Below are 23,881 nucleotides of genomic sequence, written 5' to 3'. Positions count from 1 at the left end.
TATAGCTTTTTTTTTCAGAGCACTCATAACTTCATCAAAACCACGTAGGATTTTCAGAGCTGAAAAACACAATTAAACTGTATTTTTTTAAAAAGGCCAAGAAAACAAAAGAGACCAGCCCCAGTTGTTTGCGTTAGGACTCCCTCTAGTGGAACCTGTGGGGTTCTATATGCAAACTGTTTTTACCTTGTTTTTACATGACTGAGTGGAACTTACAAGACAACAAAACATGTGGTCCACATTTATTTATTATTTTCCAAAATGCACAAATTAGAAGAAGAGACACACAATCTAGCATTTTCATAAAACCATCATAAAACATTAACTACAGAGCTGTGTGATTACATAACGCAGGCGTGAGCTTAAAAACTCCAAATGTATAAAAGATAGATACTTAAAAAAATTGAAATTTATAAAAAATTTGCTTAAAAGTGAATATGAAAATTGGTAAAACATCTTTAAAAAGTAATAGAAATTTTGACATCAATAGCCTATGCACTTTAGTTCAAGGAGTTCGATTTCAGGCATAATTATTACCAGTTTACACTGACATATATTATTTTAATATTCCTATCTTACATGGCACGCCCTTTTAAGACCAAAATCACTTACTTTCTGGTTCCCTGACAAATCTCACTGGCTTCACCAGCGCTCTCTCAACAAAGTCTTGTTAAATTTTATGAGCACACATCACAAACACAGATACCCTCTAATCAACCATCCGAAAAACCTTCACATATAAAAATACAAAGACCATAGTACCGCAGCCATCAGAGAACAATGGTAACCTCTCTCCTCTTTAACACCACCTGTGTTAACATTATTACCACAATAAGCAGCTTTAAAAAGAGGTGATGTGAAACAGACATCTTTGGGTTTGATTTGGGGAATGTGATAAACACATAAAACTGGTTAAAAAGGTGTAAAGTTAACCAACACCTGGGAAATAAAACCACGAGGTCCTGAATTAAGTCAGAATGATTAAAAAAAATCAATATCAAAAATACTCTCAAGTAAATAAATCTTGTGTATAAATATCAACAGACTATTGGAGTGTTATATTTTGTAGCACCAATGAGCTAGTTGATGCAAGGACACTTACCCACGAGAGGGGTGGCTTCAGTTATTCCAAATGACTGTGATGGTCACACAAAACGATGCTACTGTGAAACACCTATGGTACAATGAAAACACACTGCTCTATGAGCCAACTTATATAAAACTGATATGGAATTACAGAACGAGTGCATAAATATTGAACGTATAGTGAAATGCGGTGAACAGTTTGGATTTGTAAAAACAGTGCTGACAACTGGATTGTTGCAAAACTAGAACGAAATCCATTCAATGTTCAGTTTCACACTTTTCCAACCACCACTGGGATTAAAGTAAGACCACTGTGTACGATAAGCAATGAGTAACAATGGTGCGAGCTCTCACGTAATTATCTGCACATAATTAAATTATTCAGGGTGAAAACAAACACACAAACAAACTTGATGTTTCCTTTAAGTACATAGATGAATAAACATCTGTGGATTGGCTGTGTAGCTGAGCAGTAGGCGTGTGGTTTACTTTAGTTCACCAGCAGGAGGAGAGGAGCCCAAGAGCGGAGACTTGGGGGAAACCTGGACAAGTAAAAAAAAAAAGTAACCAAATTATAGTTTAGAATTTTTTATCAAATTCATCATGGTTAATCCATCCATCCATCCATCAGGGTACCCAAGGTAAGCCAGCGGAAAGATGTAGTCTCCCCAGTGTGTCCTAGGTTTGCCCCGGGGCTTTTCCCCATGCCCCAAATACTTTGGAAGGAGTAGCAACTCTACTCTGAGCCCCTCCTGGATGACCAAGCTCATTTTACCTCTAAGAGATAACCCACCACCCTTCATAGGAAACTCATTTCTACTGCTTGCATCTATGTTCTCCTTTTTTCAGTCACTTCCCACAGCTCAAATTGTTTCACCAGATCAGTGCACATTGTTGCCACTACAGCAATAACCCATTTATCACTCTCTCTGAACCCATGAACCTAACACTGGGAAGAAATGAACATTTTGTGAAGTTAAAATAACAGCTACTGCCAATCCAAGAAAAATCTCAGGTTTAGATCCTTTTACTGTTTAAGTGCATCATATTTCCCCTGTATTTTCTCTTCCAGGAGTGGTTTCTGTTCATGTAAAGCACCTCTTGATCACTACATTTACATGCAAATTAATATTACATTACCATTTTAAATACAAAATATATTATATTTGAGTATGTGTCGTTGAAACCACACATCCTGTTTGTATATTAAGAATTAATCCCACTGAAGCATGTTCTTGTTAAGATATGGAATTACTCATATGTTAGGGGCATTCTTTAGACACTGTACTGTCTCCTGGGCCTTCTGTTCACTAGGTGACTCTGCTTTGTTTTGATCATGCTGTGCTTTGTCCTGAAAGAGCTGACTGAGAGTAATTACCTGGATGAGCAACACAGGGCCAGGTGTGCTCAGGCTATGACTAACTGGTTGAGCTACAGCTTGGTCCTTGGGTTCCCTTCTTTTGCTTTCAACATACATTACCAGTCATCCAAACATACACATTTACATTACATGTAATCACACATTCCTGATAGTTAATTACAGTTTTCCAAAAATTCCCTTTGTTAGTGCTTGTTGTAGTTTATTAGCCAGGTTGTGAAATAAAATGCATAAAGCACATCTGGAATTTGTCCATCACTTGGGGGTTTATATACTAGTTTATGACACACCTTGCCTGTTTACGGTCAACTTTGTGTTATATACAAACTAATAGCCAGCTGAGAGGCTGGGATAGTGATTCATACCTGAAAGACGAGTGCAGATGGTTGGTAGGATAGAGAAACATGAGCAGACTCATGTCTGCATGTTTCAGCAATGTGCTGTCACTTATGGAAACTTAAAAAAATAAACTTAAAAGAATGAGTGAAGTTTAGGTTTTGTTGGGGAGCAGGTAGAAGTCAAATTATATGACAAAGTTATGCATCTCTCGTTCTGTTTAGCCAAAGAGCTGCACAAACATACACCATAAAGCCCACATTAGGTGAGAATGTGTACTTATTCTAAGGCAGTGACTTGTTTGACAGCTGCAAGCTTGTGGGTAATTGGTTTCTGGCTTAAACAGATTTGCTTGTTTGCTATTTTTGCTCAACCCAAAGCCAACTTTAATTTCTGTAGGTATGCAGTAAACCATATGCAACTCTTGCATATCAACACGTGTTTGAAAACACGCAAACATTGCAACACTGCCCAGATGTGGGAAGGAGGCTTATTTTAAAGAAACTGGTTGGAGGAATAATTGACAGAGGTTGTATTTTGCATGGCTCAATATGTGACAAAATCCAGTTTGGATGGGTTGCATGCAAACAAGAATATTACATAATTATCCGTGTGCTATTAGCCATAGAAAGTGGCAATCACTTCCATGACACATTTCTTGGATTGTTGAATGTTGGTGTGAAAGGGCTACTTTGTGTCTTAGCAGCATATTTAGATACTCACAGGGGATGGAGGCTTTGCAAAGTTGAGGTGAGCGTACAGAAGCACAGCGATGTCATTCTGACTGGCTTCAAGGGCAATGGACAGAGCAGTGCTGCCATCCTGTTTAATACAATGAGAAAATGTTGGTGAGACGCTGGTTTTGGGAAGGAGTTCGCATAACCACAGACCGAACTGGAATTCTTACATTATCGGTGAGAGTGGCATCACATCCTGGCACTGATAGCAGCTGACGCACAATGTCCACATGACCATGTTCACAGGCACACATGAGTGCAGTGGAGCCGTCGTCATCGCGGATGTTAACTTGTGCCCCGCAGGACAGCAGCGCTCGCACCATGTCCCCTCTACCATGACTGACTGCCAGCATCAGCGCTGTCTGTCCAGCCTACAAAACACACATTGGTTAAAATTACTGTTACCCTAATTTTTTAACCAAACTGTGGACACATTGAGACTGCATTTGTGTACATGGTGCAGCAGATACATTTTGAGCAGAATTCTTAAAATCACTTGTAAGAAGACGGTCTAGTTTCTAGAGCAATTGCAATGTGATTGCTAACAGGAATCAAACCAGATGAGCAAATGAGACTGGCTGTTTTTTCTACATTGGCTTCATAGAAATTCACAACTTTTATCCCCTGTTGTCATATCCCACATTGCTCCAAACTTAATTAGTTAGAGCGGCTTTTACTGAATGACTGTAAGGAAAGCAACAAAGACTATAATCACTGGTCTCATGCATGTCACTGGCTTTTGCTACCTGCACTATGCCCAAGGTGGTAAATTGTATATCCACACAAAATCACAAGGTATTCAGATTTTTCTGGAATATTTGCCAAAATGTCACAAAAAAAGTTTCAGACAAATAAAGACTGAAAATTCTAAATAACTGGGTAAAACTGGTGCATGAAATATTTTCCAGAAATTTGTCAGTTTTATAAAAAATGTCCCTGTTAATGGATGTATTCCTCTGAAAGCCAAATGATAATCAGATGCTTACAGTGTTAAAGGTGGAATAAACAGAAAAATACATGGAAGTAAAAAAAAAAGAAGTAGAAATATCAGCTCATTGTCTTGAGAAATTGGATTAAAATAAAATATGTCCTTCACATGCTAAATGCCTCCCAGGGTTAGTATCGTGCACCACATTTTCCTTGACAAAGAAATATTTCAATAAAACGCACATTTAGTTTGTTGGGATCTGGTTACCACTTCTTGTTTGGGTAACAACCAGTGGGAGGCTATGAAAGTTTTACAGTTTTGTACTTTTCTAACTGTCCACACAGTGTCGCTGTTGTGACAACTTTTGTGAAGCACTTGGCCATGGGTCAGCTGTCTACAAAGTTTTTACTCTTGTACTTTTTGTAATGATTACAGTTTTTGAAACATAAGACATTTTATGCAGTCCTAGTCCTGCACTAATGCATGACAATGGGGGATTTTTGTGTGTGTGTGGAGACGCAGTAAAAACTAATGAGCAGTAGAGGGCGCACCTGGCTGGCCTTGGCATTGACATCCCCTGTGCGCAGCAGCTGCAGGACAGTTTGAAGGTCACTGTCGGAGTGGAAGGCAGCCAGAGCCGTCAGCATGATGGCTGTGTAGCCCGCCTTGTTCTGCTTGTCAGCGTTACACAAGCCTGTCAGGTAAAGAGGCCAATCAATTTGACAGGTGATATAACAGCAGCACAACAAAGTAAAAGGGATCGTTACCATTAATAATTTAATATGACTTATTTCTTAAATTGTAGAGATTATCATAATAAAAAATAACCATAAGACTTTACATTGACTCTTCAGTCTTATGAGATTTTACTTCGCTTAATATCAAAATTTTCTCCAGCGCCTCTGTTGTTTTCTCATAAAAGCACAGAACTCACCAGTGTCCAGCAGAAGTTTCACCACGGGGAAGTTGGAGTGGGAGACAGTGTAGTGAAGGGCTGTATTCCCGTTGCCGTCAGCCATATTTATGACAAACTCCAGCAGCTGAGGGGAGATTGAGGCGAAAGTGTCCATGTAGGCCTTGACAACAGCTGTGTCGGCCGTTTTGTGGCAGGACACACGTAGCCACTCTTGCAGCACTGTGGTGTAAGCTGCCCTCTGAGATCAGACACAATGAGGACTGTTAAGGCAAATAAACATTTGACAGATGGCTGGAGAAATGCAAGAGCAACGACGACATCAAAAATGTGAAACCAAACCTCAGGAGAAGCCTTGAGTTAATGTGTTGTTTGATCTTTCATTACTTGCAAAAATTATGAAACCAAAGTTAAGAATTTTCTTATTTTAACTTAGTCTTATTCCAGACATGGGGTGCAACAATCCAGTGTAGTCTTAGTGCCGTTCCCAAGCCAGGATAAATGGGAAGGGCATCCGGCATAAACTCTTTCCTGAATCAAACATGCAGATAATCAAATATCTTAAGCTATGCTTTAGTAAATATTTAGAGTTGGCAAACTAAAGTAAAATATATTCTAAATTAAATTATTGAGTGTGCACAGTTTGTGGGTAGCTGTGCCTCCTTGTTTGAGGTTGGTCTATGTCATTTATTTTAAAAGTGAACCTTCTGAATTTCCTAGAAAGAAGTAACGACAGAAGAAATGTGAAGAAATGTGGAGAAATGTGAATTAGACTCAACACGTACTGCTCCTTGTTGGCTGAAGGCATTAGGTTCCCCCAGGGCTTTCTGCAGGGCATGCAGAGCTAACATCAGGCTGTCAGTCAGCTCCAGTCTGTGGCAGATAAGGAGACAACATCACTCTCAGATGTTCATAGATCCTTTAATCCTCACAGACAGACTCTGTGTACACTTACCTGACTTGTTTTGAAGGCGCTGTCGCAGTCTCATTTGAAATACGTTCATCTGCTGGTTTGCACTCTGACTGGACGCTGTACCGCTGCTGGGCGTTATCACTGATTTTAGTGAGGCCAGGTGATGAAGAACAGGTAAGTGAAGCCTTCTGCTCAGGAGTGATTTCAGTGCTAACTGGTGTGGAGGTGACCTGTTTGTGCTTTTCTGATGATTGTTTGACAGTCTCAGAATCATTTGATGAACATGGAGGAGGTATGGCGTGGTCTGATGCTGGTGGCTGTGAGGCACATTTTTGCACCACAGTGTCTGTCGCTGGTGACTGAGGTGCTTTGTTTGATGGCATTGTGTCTACAGCTGCAGACTGGCTGGGACTTGAGTCTGGAATGGCAGCTGGTAGTTTGACAGCATTTTGCTGAGGTACACTGGTGCTTTCTTCTTGCTTGGAATCCTTGTTGTGTATTGTCTGCTGGTGCTGGACTGTAGACTCTGGAAGTTTTTCTCTGGCTTCATGATATTCACTAGAGTCACTCCCCTCATCTGAGCTCTCACTGCTGCTATCTTCTGAGGATGTGGACTCGTAGCTGTAAGACACGAACAATTTTCACTCTGCTCAAACAGCTCAGAGTCTTTGCAGGTGACACAGGGAGTACATTTCTGCTTCTTCTTTTACCTTTTTACTTAACCTTATGCTGACAACATTCCCTTGACACGGTACTCAGTGGATGAAAATAGCCGACTGCTGCTATGCAATAACTAACACTTACCCTCCATTGACTCCAATAAACTGTAGGTTTTTCTTCGTAGAGGGCGAGCCTGGTTCACCTTCTGCTTTCCGCTTCATAATTGATCTCAGAGACAATTGGGGAGATGAAGCTAGAAAAGATACCAGCAATTATTCATACAGTGGGAGCATGATGTGGTCAGAAGACACTAGTTTAAAAATCACATACCTGTCTTAGGTAAGCCTTCTTGTGATTGGATAGAATCATTTGCTTCTTCCTTATTATGCACAATCTGATCATCAGATGCAACAGCAATGGCAGGATTAGCTACAGGTACTGAGGTGGACAACCTGCTCTTCAAGACATCGCGTACCTGCTTAGAGCTGACTGCAATCGGCAACTCAACTGGAGCATCTGAGGGAGAGAGACAGACAACATTTCAAAGCTAACTAATCAGTCTTTTTGTGCAGTAATGCAATAAATAATTGTTATTGCAAAGATACAGTCTGATGCAGTACAATCCAGCAGTAATGCAGCATTCCAAACCCCTCCAGTTAAAATTTAAATATATTAAATATAGAAGTATTTGCGACTTTTCAGCTTTCAGTAAAAACATATATTTGAGGGTGACAGACTCAGTTTCTCAGACAATGATTAAGTCTAGCCTTAGACCAACCCCCGCCCGACACACACACACTTTTTTTTAAGAACAGATCCTTGGTGATTTTTTTCCTTTCAGTTTAGGACTAAGCATAATTCATATCTGGGAAACCTTTTGCACAGGTTTCACAAAATGCTCTTGCATTGGACTGCATCAGACTCTCCAGTTTAAGCTCATAAAGTCTCAGTAACAGACCTTCAATTCGCCCTCTCTGGTGGTCTTCCACGCCTCCAGCAGCTGGCTGAATGGGGGGGGAGCTGCAGGTCTCTGCTCGGAGCAGTGTTCCCACCTCTACCACAGTAGGCTGCTCCAGTGTGTACACCTGAATTCCTACAGTTCTCTGGTCCCTCTGGTGTCGTTGCTGTGTGAAGCTGACTAGTGTATGCAGGCTGCAGCCTTGAGGCTCCTGCCAGCCCAGGCTCGTTGCTATGACTGGATGCTCTGCCTGAGGGCCCTTCTGGACTCCTGCCACCTGCTGCTGTGCAGCCTGTAGTTCCTGCATTGTCCTCTGTAGTTGACCCTCAAGCTGACCCACTTGATTTTTGAGGACTTCTGTCTCAGGCAGCAGTCCCAGATCCTTCTCTTGAACCCAGACCCCCACATGACGACTTCCTCTTGAGTCCTCTGGTCCCACGCCAATGGTGCGCACTTCCCGCTTTGCATCTGGTCGCACTCCACTCACAATCACTGTGTCCTCAATCTCACACCCTGAGTCTTGCTTGGACCCATCAGGTGTGGTGGGGGACAGTGACCCTGCTGGCTTATTGTTGTTGCTCCCCTTTCCAGTGCTCATGTCTTCTTCAGGGATGTCAATATAGAGCTCCCCTCTGGGACGACCTCGGTTGAACCCCAGAGTGTGGCCCAGGAACTTCTGGCTCTTCAGCTGGACACTGAGCTGCCGTTTCTCCTCCTGCAGCACTGAGATTTTAACTTGGAGCACAGGGATTGTTTTCACCTGTTCTTCTAGCTCCCTTATCTTTCTCAGGGCTGCAGCCATCTGCTCCCTGACATGTTGCAAGTGAGCTGGGGTTGGAGTTACTGGGGTGGACAGGCCAGAGCTCATGGGAGTGAAAGATCCACCTCCACCCTGTGACCGGTTGAAGCTGTGTGCGCTGCTGATGGAGGTGTTAGAGCCAACTACACTGCTGTGCATGCTGCCAAGATTGGAGAATCTCCGTCCCTCTTTCTCTTCTTCCAGCTTCCTGCGAGCATCCAACAGAGTCTTCTCCACCCGGGCAGTGCTGAAGCTGGGCCTTTGTGATGTATGGTAGCCTGGGGCACAGTAGGAGTAAGAGGAATGCCGGCTGTCCATGCTGGCATTGGAGCAGAGAGACTCTGTGGAGGTCCACCAGGAGCCAGCGTAGCCATAGCCACGGGGCAAAGAGCCATAGCGTGGCCGGCGTTGGACAGGCACCTTCTTGATAGTGTTCCCCTTCTCTATGTCGTTAACATATTTGAGGAAGTCTAGGTCCAGACGGTAGCCATAGGGGGTCTCCACTGAGTAGGGTGCCTCCTGTTCTTTGGCGTGCAGGGAAGGGGGGGCAGGTGGGTTGAGTTTCCCTGCAGGGGAAGGAAATAAACTTTAAACAAACGGAAATCTGCATCTAATCTTGGGTTCAGACTTCAGAAAAAAGCATCAGCTACTCCACAGTTATAAATGTACTCAGAATTCATCACCAAATTAGGCACAAAGTGGATTGTTGGAGTTCATTATGACACAATCTTACAGTTAAAATACATGCCAGTTGTGTGATAGTTTAAATCCTAACAAAAGCATTAACCTATCATCATTTTTATGTTGATCATTATAAGGAATTAAAAATAGAGGGCGCACCTGGGAAGCCGGGGTCCATATGCAGCACCTGTGCCATAATGCGCCTGTGGCTGCTTTTCAGACAGTCACACAAACACCTCACCTGTAGGGAGACAAAAGTGTTGAAATTAAACATACTGTACACTAAGCATTTCTATAAATAACAAAGGATTCAAGATTTCAAGAGCTTTACAACAATATACACAGTATACAGAGTACTGCAATGCTGTTTCACCCCAAGCCCCCCATGGTGCATCTATAAGTATATAAAAGATATATCTCCAAGAGATATAAAACTAGGAATTACAAATAAATAATATGCTAAATTTGGGTAAAATTAAGGGATAAAAAGGTACTAATTGCTAACTATACAATACTATAATAATAACTATTCAATACAAACTGTACCATAAACAAAGACAGAACAGAGACAATACGAAGTGGATTGTGCAGTAGGTGTTGAATACCAGGTTCAAGTTACGGTCAGGATATTGTAGACAAGACAGGACATGTGAGACATGTGCAAGATGCAAAATATGCAAATACAGTATAATTTAGATGTGTGTTCAGTAACTATGTGATTAAGTGTGCAAATAAGCATATTGCTCCCAGGTCCAGTTTGTAGTGGATTTGTGGAAGTTTTTGTTGTTTTGAGTCTTTTGGTGAGTATTTTAAGGTGTTTGTAAAAGTGGCTTTTCTTGCATTAATTATAAAGATGCAATCAATGCAGTAATACACAACTGTCTACATCCAACTAAAACCTAACAGAATCAGTATTCAAATATCTTAATATCTTAAGTTAACTGTAAAGTCTGCATGACATAGTGTGTCCAGAAATAATTACCGCTTTTGACTGCATTGCTCTCTCTGTATAATGGTCAGAAATAGCATTAGCCTTTCTACCCGCCTGCCTCCATTCCTTATTTTATCCTTCCATTTTTTTGAGCATATTGGGCCACTGTCAGTTGTATATTTGTTTCTGTTCATAGCATTCAGAGAAGAGAAGTTACAGGGGGAAAGTTTCCTGGCAGCTAATTCTAGGACAGAGATTTGCCAGTTACAGCCTTATTAGGAATCATCTGTGCGCACTTACTTCGCCTCTCACATTAGGATTTACAGACACTCTCTCTTCTTTCTCTCCTGCACTTCTTCCATCTCTGGCTTCTTCTCTATTTGTCCTTTCTTCTGCTCCCGTTTTACCCCTCTAAGCATCAGCTGATGATCAGAAGGTTTCAGCTAGTCCCTTTCTTTTCCTCTGCACACTTAGATGCTTTTTAATTCAGCCAAAACACACAGTGAATTGCTGAGAACTTGCATTTTACCAAAGGTAACATATGGATTTTGACTCTTTATAAACAAAAGACTAAGCCTTTCCCTCCACAGAGAGCAACACACTGCCAGCAAAAATGTAGAAACCCTAATGCCATGCCTCTGAGTTGGTGTGTGCTTGGAAAAGATTAACTTTCTAGGTCATCACTTTGTGGGAACTGTGGAAATCTTTAAGCCGTCCACAGCATTAGTCAGTTGAACATCTTTATATACTATGGCTTTGATAAGATAGGAACAGAAGTCTGCGCTGCAAACCACTTTGTTTTCAAGTGCAAACTATATTTGCCTCAGTCTAAAGCTGTTTTTTGTTTTTTCTCTTCCTCTCTCGCTCTCGCTCTCTCTCTCCATCTATCTTGTGACCCTAGCCCGTGCTTGCTCGTTTGTGAAAAGTAGGACACTTGGAAACACTGACTAAATTGACATGGTATTTTTGAAGCGCTTTAGTCAGTTTAATTTCTCGATGTGATTCTGCTTATCTGTACCCTTTCATCACCCTCTCATTCCAAGATTGCCACACACTATTGGGCCGTGAAATACAGACTGCATGCAAACCCAAACCCATTTTAAGATTGGCACCATGGTGGTAAGGAAGAATCACACTGGTTAATCTAATTTAAAATGAAGCCAACTATCCTTCAGCTTACACATGAGGACTTTATGCCCCAGATATAAAATTTTAACTTGCATATGAGAAAGTGGAGAAAAAAAGACAAATCTTGACTAATATTGCAGAGCCTTTAAAAAAGATGAAGAATTTGGCTGCCTGCCTTCAGCCTACAGTTTAAGTGTCTGTTTATCTCCATTGAAAGTGTCAGACTGATGGTGTACAGTGTCTGGTGTACAGTGCGGTCTGGGAATGACTACATATGTGAGAAAGTGAGAGTAGGACATAGAGGCGTGGTTGCAAAAAAACAGACTGTGTGAGAGAATATGCGTACAGGGTGGAGGGCAGCACTGACAGGGGACAGCCGATGAGATATAATTAGAGTATGTAGTTTTGCAACCTAACATGCCTGCCAAGCAGACTGGTTGATGTCGTCTACTCGACTTCCCTTCAAATTCCACTTTATTTTTATAATTTTGCTCTGAAGAAGCAAACAAGCATAGAGAGACAGAACAGAAAAAAATCAGGTTACTACGGGTAAATCATTAAAATGCACACAATCAATAGCTGACTACATGGTGATGGTTATTTGTACGATTAGTCCCAGAGGGAAAAAGAAAAAAAAAAAAAAGGAAGGGTCAACCCAGACACCTGCTGATGAACACCTAATAAAAAACGTAGATGAATATCCAATAGTCCATCAACTTTATCCAGTTCACGGATGAGGCCAGAGGGCCTGATCCATTCAGCATACATCTGACGTGCAAATATAAAAATCCTGTATGAGCAATGCCTAATTTCCAAAACTATAGGTACCATGGAAAAAAAAACTCCCAGACACAGGAGAGTAGTTTTCCCTGTGTAAAACTACCATTCATAAATAACAGCCAATTTAATGAGCAGAGATGATAAGTTTTTCCTTTCGGATATTTCTTTTATGATAGCAAGGAAGCACTCCCCTGTAAGTGGTTCTTGTCCAGACACTTCTTTGTTATTGCCTTTTTACTGGCACTAAGCAATACTTCATGGCTATATTTGCCTCAAATGTACAAGTCATTTGGTCGATTACCTAAATATATGATATCGAGAGTATAGTCAAGCTCAAAACCTATTATGAGTTTAATTTATGTTACTGTCTTTGCTCAGTAAGATTGTTTTGCTGGACAATTAGAAAACATGTGATAATGATCAGCCATTGTAATATCACATTGTATCCAGCAGTGTCCAGATTCCAGATCTGCCCCTTTGTTGATGTTTTCTTTTTGGGGTTATAAAAAAATGAATTATTAAATAAAGGTGCTGTCATTTTATTTTATTTATATAACCTATCTTCACCTGTTAGTGTTGTATTTGTTCCTTGATTTGACCTTGATGTATAAGGCGGAATTTTTTCCCAAGACACTGCATATATGAACAAATTCTGGGTAACATCAATAAAAAAATATTTATGATGACCTCATGTAAATTGCAGGTTTCACTAAGAAGTTGAAAACTTTTGAGATCTGTATTGGCTGAAATAACAGATATGATGTAATGCCTTTCCAGGTCCAGTCTCTAAACTTCAAGTCCGAATTATACTCGTTTAAAATCTTCACTATATTCCAAAAATCTTAAGAACAGTTATTCCTCTTACATTAATTAAACAATATATTTAACAATACTTCTGTCAGATCACTTAATTTATTTAGGTACTTGTTTATCTCACCTACCACAGATTGTAGGATGACACTCAACTGGCTTAATTCTTAACCTTTCCATTTTTGCACCATACCCACTGTTGCACCAGCAGAATGAATACTGTAACTGTGTTGCTCTACAATAGTCCTTCAACCATGGCAGGAACATTCCACCTTTTTCTTTTCCTAGCTGTAGTATTTTAAATTTTACTCTAGACTTATTACCCTGCCCTATCCTACAGGTATTCACTTCCATTTATTAATCTGTTTTATTAATATCTCTGCTGGTACGGACTGAAAAAGGAATAGCAGAAGAAATAAAATCAAATTTTCACAATTTCTACTTTATTATACAAATTAAGGGAGCACATCGTTCACGGTCTACTTTTATTTCTTTTAGCATAAAACAATAATTAAAATTTGATGTTGTTTAGATTCTCTTGTATAGTGATACCTAGGTATATATAATACTATTTTTTTCTGCTGAGTTTATAAAATTAGCGTTGATAAAATATAGCTTTATAAACACATATTTTGGGTCTAGTGTATGTTTAATTTGCATCACGAATAAAAACTTGTTTTATCCCTGTAAGTAAATTTGCTGTTATTCCAATGTGTTTTCTAATTACTTGAGCAAGAAGCTCTATAAATAATGCAAAGTGCAAAATGTAAAGTGGGGCTTAAGGGACACCCTTGACGGCATACTCGTTTCAAACTAATTACCCTGAACAAATTCCAAAATTCTGAAATCTTCTTATTTAAACTGATTATTTTCCACTATCAGGCTCCTACAACAACAGCAGAGTGTTTCATATGTGCTAATGTGTGTGCACGTATTCCACTGAGTGTGTGAGTATGGCTGGGGTGGAGTGGCTGACCTTCCTCTCCGTCTCTCTGGTTTAAACAGAGTTCCTTTGAGATGACATCTGAACAGAAACCAGCATTTGCCCTTCCCCAGCACAACTCTCCCCAGCCAGCCTCCATCTAGGACACATGGTTTGCCCCCATTACTCCCCCCTACCTCCTTCATAGAGCTGCATACCATGCTAGAGGAAGCTAGCATGGTCTGGTCTCTCCCCTCTATTCCCTGCTATTAAGATTAAGACAACCCCTGGGGGGATAAGATGCAGGTCATCCAGCACAAATTACGCGTCTGTGGTATGTCCTGTAGGATGTCACGAGAGTAACTGCATAATGCTGTAGCTTAATTGACTACTCGTACTCACCACTGAAAAAGATTTTTTCCTCTATGTGCATGAAAGTTTCGGGTTTACTCCTTTCTATGCAGACCAAACTCCAGCATGGTATTAAAAGGGTTAAAACTTGGTTTGAGTTACAGTGTGGATAAACATTCCCTCAGAAGACTGAGACCACCGTGATGAGTAATTTTAAAATGCCAAGCTTCATTTCAAGGTCTGTTCTCCCTAGTTTATCAAACTCATTGCTTCCATTCATTGAGTCACCTTATTATTATTGCCATTACAAAGGATTAAACCTCAGTACTACTAAGTCAAAAATACCGCCGCTCTTTCCACCACCCAGAGACGATCTTTATGGAGTTTTCCATTGCACTGCTGACTCTCAGCCTTTGGTGATTGCGATTTTGCTCAAGCTTGGGAATGGTTTGTGAATTAGGAAAAGAGGGATTTATTTTCTACTTCATACCAGCTGCTTGCGCTGCGAGGATGGGATCTCTCCTCCCCAGGCCCCTTGCCTCTCCCTTCCTTTTCTTGCTCTCTTACAGTCAGCACCTGCGGGAAATAAGAATAGAGGAAATTTGAACTTTGGCTGCCACTGCCTTTGACTGTATCAGTTAGTAGTCCAGAAAAATGACAATAACTGGGATATATGCAGGAATAGTTTTCAGGGGACATCAGTAAAATCATGGAAAGGGTGTGCAGCTCTGCTGACACAGAGATAAACAGAGATTCATAACAGGTGGGCATGACGTGAGGGTAAACACAGGTTGCAAAGCAGGAAACAAACATTTCAAAACAGAACACACATCCAGTGTGTCAGTGTTTTTGACTCACACACCGGATGTGAACAACATACACCCATAAGATGCAAATCACACACTGATTGTTGCACAATATAAGTGAAGCCTGAGCCATGTGCAAGTTCTCCTCTCACAGCTTTCTAGAAATAATTTCCCCCACCCCATTCCAGTTCAAGGCTCTCTAATCAATTCAAGGCTGGGAGCGGGAGCCTCCCTGCCATGTGATTGGGCAATGTGTCAGTTTTCTAACTCTCCCAAATCCAGTGGCACTCACAAACACCCCCACCCTCTGGATTAGTGGGAACCTGTCTGTATCACCTAAGGCTAGACTGATTTCATGAGCCTTATGATGCATTTCCTTCAACACAGTCTTAACTGCTGTGTGAGTGTCAACCAGACATGCTGCATGACAGCGTCTGCTGCCGATTCTCCTACTTTGGCTCCAGCAGCACAGAGTCAGGCTGCTGTGAAAGTGCGGTCGACATTTTGTCTGGAGTTCTCAGAGCCTAAAAAACACCGACGAGTGACCTTTGCGTCATATCATAACAAGGCTTGCCGTTGTTCTGTCCATTGTTTCATTGTGTTGCCATGCCAATACCACTGAGGGTATTGGTGGGAGAGAAACATCTTTTAGACTAGAACTACAGCCAAATCACAAAGAGCCATTCATTCAGGCCCTAGTTCCACAGCTGGTTCTAATAGAAATCAAGGAGGGGCATCTCTGAGAAAAAGAGAGGGAGCGGTAGACAGAGTATGGACGAGTGTGTGGTAAGGAAATTTGCCTCAAAACAAACAAACAGTTGGTGAAGACCTGTTATGGACCCACACACTGACAGAAAGTGGAAACACAAGATGCAGGACTTGCACTGAGTGACTGATATCTAAATCTAAACAGGCTCCAAAGTTAACAAAACTAGATGTATGTGTTGATGACTGTGAATAATACCAAAGTAAAAACATATTATGAATACATTTCCACCTTAGTTATGGGACCTCATTTATCAAATCCAAAAGCTAGTCGCAAACAATGAGATCAAAGACAGCGGCGCATGTCGGGCTGTTATAACTGTGCGTTTGGCGGAGATGGCAAATACCAAACATTACAGAGGAGACAAGCTGAACTCCCATGGACTCCCACAGAACACAGATGAAAACACACATACCCCCTAAACACACCAACACTGTCTGAAGCCTGATGACTCCCATAAATCAACAAACACAGTTGAAGATATTACTTTGATTTATTCAAGTAAGGGCAAAGATGATATGAAAGCCCAGTGATTTAGCTGCTTTTAATTCATCTGAAAAGTTTTAGCTCCCAAAGAAAAGCTCTCAGAACGGCAGTTTACGTGCTGCTGTCATCATACCAGGCTAATTGTCTGTTTCAAAACGGAGACCATATTTGAGGTCTGACGAAGAAAGGGTTACAGGAAAGGGAGCTTCATCTTTCTATTCCCCAAGGACGCAAAAACAACTCAGTCACTTCCTCCCAGCCCAGGAGAAAGAGTAACAAGGAGAAAGAGAGCATAAATGAAAAAAGGGGGGGTAGCAGCGGTAGGAGAGGGAGAAAGGAGTACAGTGAGAGAGGGAGGGTGGGACAGAAAAGAGGGGAAATTCGAGGAAAGACAGGCAAACTGTAAAAGGAGGGGGAAGAAAGTTTTAGATGGAAACTTCTGAAATGAGAAGAACATGCCTGTTCTCAGATTTGGACTCCACCAGAATGAATCACGCTGACACCAGAATGAGTGCTGCTACTAACGCAGGACAAACATCTACAGATCAGACAGAGGGGCCGCAGAGCGCTCCTCACAATGAGTAAATAACGATTCAAGAGGACCTCTCCTCATAATCCCACATGGCTCCACCTAGAAGATTACCATCATTTGTACATTCCTCTCCTAAAATAGAGAGAAAAAAGAGAGAATCCCTAAGACAAGTAGCACTTTGTTGCACTAAATAAAGCTTATTGTTGTTCAGAGTTGTTTTTTTTCAGGGTAACAGGCCACAGACCTCAAAAAAGATGTGCTGAAGGCTTTTAAATGTCACATAAAGATGCTGCTGTATCTACTGAGACTTCTTTGTCTTCCTCCTCATTCTGCAGCACAGATGGCTTCATTCAGCCAACTAGCCCTGGATGAATAATAAATCAGAAAGATTAAAACAAATGTTTCCCAAAGAGCTGAAGAATAATAAATGCAGAAGCAGCAATAGCCATTTTTCACCCAGCGTAATGTGGCTGAAGAGCATATGTCACCGCATGACAGAAAGGGCCTTCACCAAATGCGAGGTCAGATGATCTCATATCAGCATGCTCATACAGTGTGTACTCATGCTGCTGGTGGGACATGTGGTTTTTGACTAATGTAGCCATTAAATTCGGGACAGTGAAATCATAACCCAATGGGATGTCACCTCCAGGACTTCTTGCCCTTTAGGAAAAAGCCCTGTTTTTCACATTAAGGAGTGGTGATGAGAAGGAGCAGACGGCGTGGAGCTGGAGCAGTCTGGTGCTAGAGAGACTATGGCCAAAAGGAGAGGCCGGCCAGCTCACATTACTCCTGGAACAGGAGCAGAGTAAACACCCGCCTCTCCGCTATTGGTCATTGTGCTGACCTCCAACAGGAAACTGAGCAAGGGTGGGGCTGAGCGACAAGGAGCGGCACGGGGGGGAAAAAAGCCATTTGGGAGAAAATTCCTGAGCAGTTGTGGAGGTGGGGATTAAGACGGATGCTGAGCAGAGACGCAGAGAGTTGCTCTGTTTTAGAGAAACTGAGGTGGTCTGGAGAGGAGGAAACCCAGACAGCAGTGATTGAGAGATGGTGGAGAGCCAGTCACAGCAGTTTGAGGGTTAAAAGATCAGGTCAGCGTGTGTGAACAGATGGTACAACAGAACGCAGGAAGTCATATCAGTCCGGTTTCCATGCTAAGTTAAGCAGTTCCTTCTCGAGAATCTTATCAATTACTTCCTGATTTGGTGAAGTTGTTGATGCAACGGTTGTACAGACACAAATAAAACAAAACAGACAAGGGGAAAAATAATAATCCAATGCACTTTACACATGTTGCTTACTGGACAGCACAGTCCATCTGGCTTCTCTGGGTGATTAATAAAATAAAGGAGATCAGTCAGCTTATTCAGCAGGATAACAAATTACTGTCCCTATTAGAGAAAAAGCCAGCTTTTCACCATATGTTCACTACACTGCTCTCCCTAATCAACAGAGTTAAGTAGGAGTATTAACTCACTGTCTTGACCACAGCAGTCTCATGCTGGGCTGTATATTTATCCAACTCTAGTGCAAAACTTCCTGTTTAATATTCATGTTGTTATGGTGCATATTCACAGTGTGCTTTTTAGAAAGGAAGAATAACACACTAAAAACAAACTGCATGCATAAATGAATAAGGTCCATTAATATTATTATAGAGCCCTGTGCCATAAACCATCATTATTTCACATGACTTTATGAACATGATATACTGTCTTAATATAACAGGTGATTAAAAATGCAGTAAAACTTCTCTGAAAGGCTCATCTGTGGTTAAAAAAAAAATCCAAGAAAGTGATAAACAGTCTCACACAGGTTCAGGGTGTAATTTCATTAGCCTTGCTAAACAATTTAAACGCCCGGCGTGTGGCCCAGTGTGCAAATGGGTTTATGGGCCCTGCATTCCTCCACTGCACCCCCGGATCCAAACACTGTAATGAAACAATCACATTCCAGCTCAGAAAAAAAAGAATCTGCTTAAGGAGACTCCAGCTGCTGACAAACCTGGACACAGATCCATAAAATGCAGTCTGGGGGACTCCCTTAGAGTGGGTTTTCTCTTTTACTGCACTTATACTCAACATATCTCAAATTAACAAGCAAATATTTAGTTAGCAGTCCTCTTAGCTGAAACTAAACCACATTATTGTCTTAATAAATCCTACAATCACGAGGGCTCTGATTTTGCCTTAAACCACTGTAACAAAAGCTAATTTATCCCTAAGGTCTGTCCTTAATGCTCTTTAACTATATTATAATATATGGGTTCTATATGACGCACCAACACCTTTTCCATGTAATAACATGACAGATGGGACAGAGACCACGTGAGCACCATGCAGCTGCTGGTAGGTGATTTAATACAGCCAGCAACCCATTACACAACAGCAGGACAGTGGTGTATTGTATGATGTAGTGTAACAGGCTGATGACTGCACTCCCACATCCTGCCAAGTTCTGCTTGCCCACCATGAAAACAACATCTGACTGAGCTAGAAGTTTCTCAGTAAAATGACTGCATTCATAAACAAATAATATAGTAATGCAAAAATTAACAGGGAGATTCTAGTTTATTTGAGAAAGAACTCAGGTTAGAGATGTCTTTCAAGAAAGAAAAAGAAAAAGAAAGAGCAAAAGGTATATATTTGATCCACTTGCCCTGTTAATATATAACCCCCCTTCTTATCACTGACCACTGGCCAGCTACAGCTGGCGAGACCAGCAAATATTGAGGGCAAAAAGCAGCGCTGAAGAACATCTGGAAGTCATGAAAACTTGCAGCGTGCGTGGGACCCACCCTCTCCCATGAGCCCTTACAGTTTTTAAATGAGATTTTCGTTTTTAATTAAATTATAAACTGACTGGATTGTTGCAACATTTTCTGAATTAAGCACGAGATTAAAAAAAAGTTTCAAAGCCAAGTGCAAACACACCCAAAATGCCTTTCTTTCTTTTTTGTTTTTTTGCTATTTTGGAAATGATGTCGCGTTTAGTTGCATACTGCGAGATTTAAGAGCCTAAAAGTTGAGCTTTCCAGGCACCCCCCCCCACCCCCACCCCACCCCCGCCCTCCACAAGCCCACCAAGACAATAATAGAGCCCTATGTAATGAATTAAAGCCGCTGTATGGAAAATGCAAAGCTTATAAACAGAAATGTTAAGAAAGCTAGGGTTGTGAGGCCAGAGTTAGTGTGACAGACGCACTCTCAGTCCCCATATGATGTAAATTATTGATAAATATTGATAAATCTGGTTAATCCCGCGCGGTGAGCCTCCAGTGATGCTGTGAACAAAAAAGAGGACGCACCGGAGAACCAATCGCGAGAGTCAAACATTCCTGCAACCGCAGATAAATACTAATATGAAATTATAAAAGCTAATTAGTCAGAAACATTTAACAGAAATACACAACCAGCCATAAGCTACGCTGGGTGTTGGTTTTTGAGGATAAAGGACCCGTTACTTCAGAGAAGGAGCACCGGAGGGGAGAATGGGCAGGACCGACGCTTCACAAAAGAAGTCCCACTGAAAGCTCCTCGTCTGAAGCCATTTACAAAACACGCTGACAAAGACAGACCGAGCTGGTTTTCGCACAGAGGAAAGTCAACTTATTGTCTGCTCTTACCTGCCCTGCGCAAATCCTTTCTGTCGCCTCGGCCCAGGAGGAGCGCTCACTGACAGAGAGACAAAAACACCGCAGCCAAGATGCTCCGAGCCCCCTCCCGCTTCTCTTAAAGGGCACGCGGCCACGAGGCCAGGCGGTGGGCTCGCGCACTGCACGTCTCGCTGGAGTCTTCATACAGAGACATATATGAAGCTGTGCAATCGTTTGACCCTCCCTTCAGTCTGAAAGTCATAGATTAAAAAAGGGGGGCAAGCTATTTTAGTGATGAGATCATTTATGATCACACTGGCCTACATTTTTTTTTTTTTTACTGTAATGGAAAATTAAAGGGTTTCTTTTAAATGGGTCTGGTTGTTTATTTATTATGTACTGTACCGTTTATCTATGATAGACATATAAAAATGTATTTAATTTTATGTAAAAAAAAAAAAAAAAAGCAAATAAAAAAACAAATTGTGGGGAAAAAACTTTATTTATAAAAATGTGTTTGTTACTTCTAACAATATAAATGTCATTCCTTCAAGAGCAGTTTATTAGAATCGGTTAAACGCCAAAATATCGATGACTGGAACTCATGTAAATAAACACAATGAAGTCAACGTGGTGATTCTCTTTTCAACGCCTTGTTACTTCTATACTCATTTTTAAAATATTAATCTAATCAAGCATCTGGCTTATATGTGTAATAAATAAATCTTTTGTAAAGGAAACAGTTAAAATCTTTGAATTGCTAAACTTTCAAAATAAGACGCCTTGTTATAAAATAATAAGCAACGAAGTACAGTAAAGTCAGCAACTATAATCTTAAAAATCCTCACTGGTCCCCAGCTGTCACTGGTAACATTAAAGTTTACATACTGTACTCGATAATAAAATATTTTTAAACAACTTGATCACACTTTTTGGATATGAAACACTGAGCTGTGCATTTATTTAGCGCCCAATCACAACAACAGATGCTTTAAATGCAACTACAGCTGTCAAACTAGTACAACAGCATATTAAGTTTCAAGTTTAATACTGAAGTGTAGCAAACTGGAGATACAACTGAAAAGTCTAAAATATATTTAAATCCATTAAATTATCAAATCAAGGAACGCTGAGGAATCCCAATAAACGTCTAAGACCTCAAACAACCTCTTTAGAGATCCATGGACATCAAAAGTTGTTGGTGGAAGGACACCGAGTATCTTTGAGAAATTTCATACCCCACAAAAGACTTGCAGAAACAACCATAAAAGTCCCTGCAAGAGGATGTCGCCAAATAAACAAATACAAATAAAAAACTATATGTAATCATAATGGTACTGTAACCCTTGTGAATGTGCAGTAAATATGTGATGAAATAATTATTCTTAATTATAACTGTTAATTTTAAGTTATAACATCTGAAAAAGAATAGTCTACAACATTCAAAAGTATTGAGATTCATAACTAAAATTAATACATGCAAATTTAGTAATAATTACTTGCAAACCTTGTGTATGTTTCATGTAGAAACAGAAATGTAGAAATGCCACTATGTTACTGTCGTAGCCCCGTTGTTAGAGTAGTTTTTGTAGTATCACTGTGGTCTATGGGTATTAAAGATGCTTCCCATACCATAATATGATACTGACTGCTGAAAAGCGAAGAAACCATGTGTGAAAAACATAGATTTCCAGTAACAAAACTGTTAATGTGAAACAGTGTTAAAAATAGTAAACACATTACTACATGAATTTACATCGTAAGACCCATAAATAAAGGATGACCAGGAGTGTAGGGAGAAATATTTAATAGAAGACAGTGTAAATAAATAAAAAAAATTGCCTATCTAATCGGTAAAAAACAGTTTCCAGCTCTGTAAAATAACAAAAGCACATATATTTTAGTAGTTACAGTGTTAATGTGCTGCAGGTTGTTTACAATAGTGCAATTTCATAGATACAGTAGATGGAGATTTCTACAATAAATGCAAACCACAGAGGTGTATACATACAAAACATTTGGTCTTATACAGAAGCGCATAACAGTCAAACGAGGACTTGTTTACGCAGTCATAACATATTCAGTTATCTATCTATCTATACTGTAGTATGATAGTGAATGTCGCAGTTTGAACATGCCTGTGTGAGTAAACGAGATGGCCTGTCTTTAGACAGTGCTTCTGTGATAAACATCTGATGCGACTGCAGTGCTTTTCTAAGAGTTCACAGTTTTAAGAACACATTTAAACATCCCATCGAGTCAGTCTCTCCCACACATTATGAGCTCAATCATATCAAACCTGGACCTCCACAAAAAGCAGCCCACCAACTCTCTTTATTGAACCCTTATAACGAGAGATGGGCAGATAAATGTTACGACTTGAGGGAGAAGGAATGTCAGTTATTTGGTCTGTTGATAACAAAAGAAAACTCCCTGGGACTATTTAATAACAAAGTCTGGCAGTGATCACTACCAGGGATTAAAAAAAATCTCACAAATTAAATAAGTCCATGACACAAAACAGACAACCTAAGCCTGTTCAAAAGCAGACACTCGAAGCTAAAGAAAAACAAATGTAAAACAGTGCACTAAAAACTAAAGGTAAAGTCAGATCAGGCTCTGAGAGATTACTTTGGGTGGATAACTGTAAAAAGCTTTCTTTAAACGCTGCCATCTTAGAGCCTTGCTCCAAATGACAATGTTTACAGAGCAGATAACCTTCCTGCATAAACACCAGAGGGGTTTTTTTCCCCAAAAGAGGTGTGAGAGTGGTGGGGATGGTAGGGCAGCGAAAGAGGTGACAACTTACTGTGTGTGCATAGAGGGACTGGAAGGGGGAGGGGGGTGTTAAGACATGACTAGGTGGCCAAGGGTGATGAGTGTAAAATAACGAGCTAGATGAAGAAGAGGACGGTGAGTTTGTGTGTTCCTGCTACAGTTGGTGTGCAATGCAGTGGGGGGAAGGGGGGACAGACGGTATGAGATGGTGCTAATTTTAAAAGCTTGTTGCTTTGTGTCGCTTTGCAGCTTTCTGTGGCTCAACAGTCGACTTTGCGGAAACTCGACCTACTGTAGGAGTTCCTGCAAGAGAGGGGGGATAATTAGTAGGAATACTGGTAAAAAGATTTTTGTCAAAATCAAAAACATATTTTAGCAAAGATGTAGTTCATTTTTATTTCATTTGAGCCAAAAAAATGCCACCCAAGGAGTGTGAAAGTTGTCCCACTAAAAGCTTACATGGCTTTGAGTCAGCATTGTGGTTCCAAGAATAATAATGATAAACCCCTAATGTAATATAGCGGACCAATGGAGCTCAAAGTTTGTGTTAATATTTTAAATATCTGGGATTTTACATTTCTCTGTGCTGCAGCATCGGTCTGGC

The 23,881-nt window shown here is 40.7% G+C and overlaps 2 protein-coding genes across 5 annotated transcripts in view; both read right to left on the bottom strand.

Moving 5' to 3' along the window:
- Positions 1-230: 230 nt before the first annotated feature.
- On the bottom strand, positions 231-20,682 carry kank2 (KN motif and ankyrin repeat domains 2). Of its 2 annotated transcripts, XM_085404304.1 has the most exons (14): positions 17,146-17,259; positions 16,829-17,033; positions 14,802-14,887; positions 9,549-9,630; positions 7,910-9,274; positions 7,282-7,467; positions 7,096-7,204; positions 6,334-6,912; positions 6,164-6,251; positions 5,400-5,619; positions 5,017-5,159; positions 3,708-3,908; positions 3,524-3,622; positions 231-1,628 (listed from the first exon to the last, which is right to left on the bottom strand). In XM_085404304.1, exons 4-14 carry the CDS (start codon positions 9,583-9,585, stop codon positions 1,572-1,574), a joined length of 3,084 nt encoding a protein of 1,027 aa, XP_085260430.1. In that variant the 5' UTR covers positions 9,586-9,630; positions 14,802-14,887; positions 16,829-17,033; positions 17,146-17,259; the 3' UTR covers positions 231-1,571. The 2 variants fall into 2 exon arrangements, with proteins under 2 accessions (XP_085260430.1, XP_085260429.1); XM_085404303.1 differs by lacking the exons at positions 16,829-17,033; positions 17,146-17,259 and adding an exon at positions 20,530-20,682.
- A 1,607-nt stretch (positions 20,683-22,289) lies between these two features.
- Positions 22,290-23,881, bottom strand: part of dock6 (dedicator of cytokinesis 6) — a 31,451-nt gene continuing 29,859 nt past the window's right edge. For all 3 annotated transcript variants that reach the window (XM_085404299.1, XM_085404302.1, XM_085404301.1), the window contains one exon: positions 22,290-23,580. In XM_085404299.1, the coding sequence (XP_085260425.1) occupies positions 23,538-23,580 (43 nt within the window). In that variant the 3' untranslated portion in view covers positions 22,290-23,537. The remainder of the gene's footprint in view (positions 23,581-23,881) is intronic.

The sequence above is a fragment of the Rhamphochromis longiceps genome, linkage group LG4, assembly GCF_057381845.1.
Source record: "Rhamphochromis longiceps isolate RC_006_pf linkage group LG4, R_longiceps_female_GT1.1, whole genome shotgun sequence".
Taxonomy (NCBI): domain Eukaryota; kingdom Metazoa; phylum Chordata; class Actinopteri; order Cichliformes; family Cichlidae; genus Rhamphochromis; species Rhamphochromis longiceps.
Note: the sequence above shows the minus strand (reverse complement) of the source record. Positions and strands in the feature narration are given on the sequence as shown.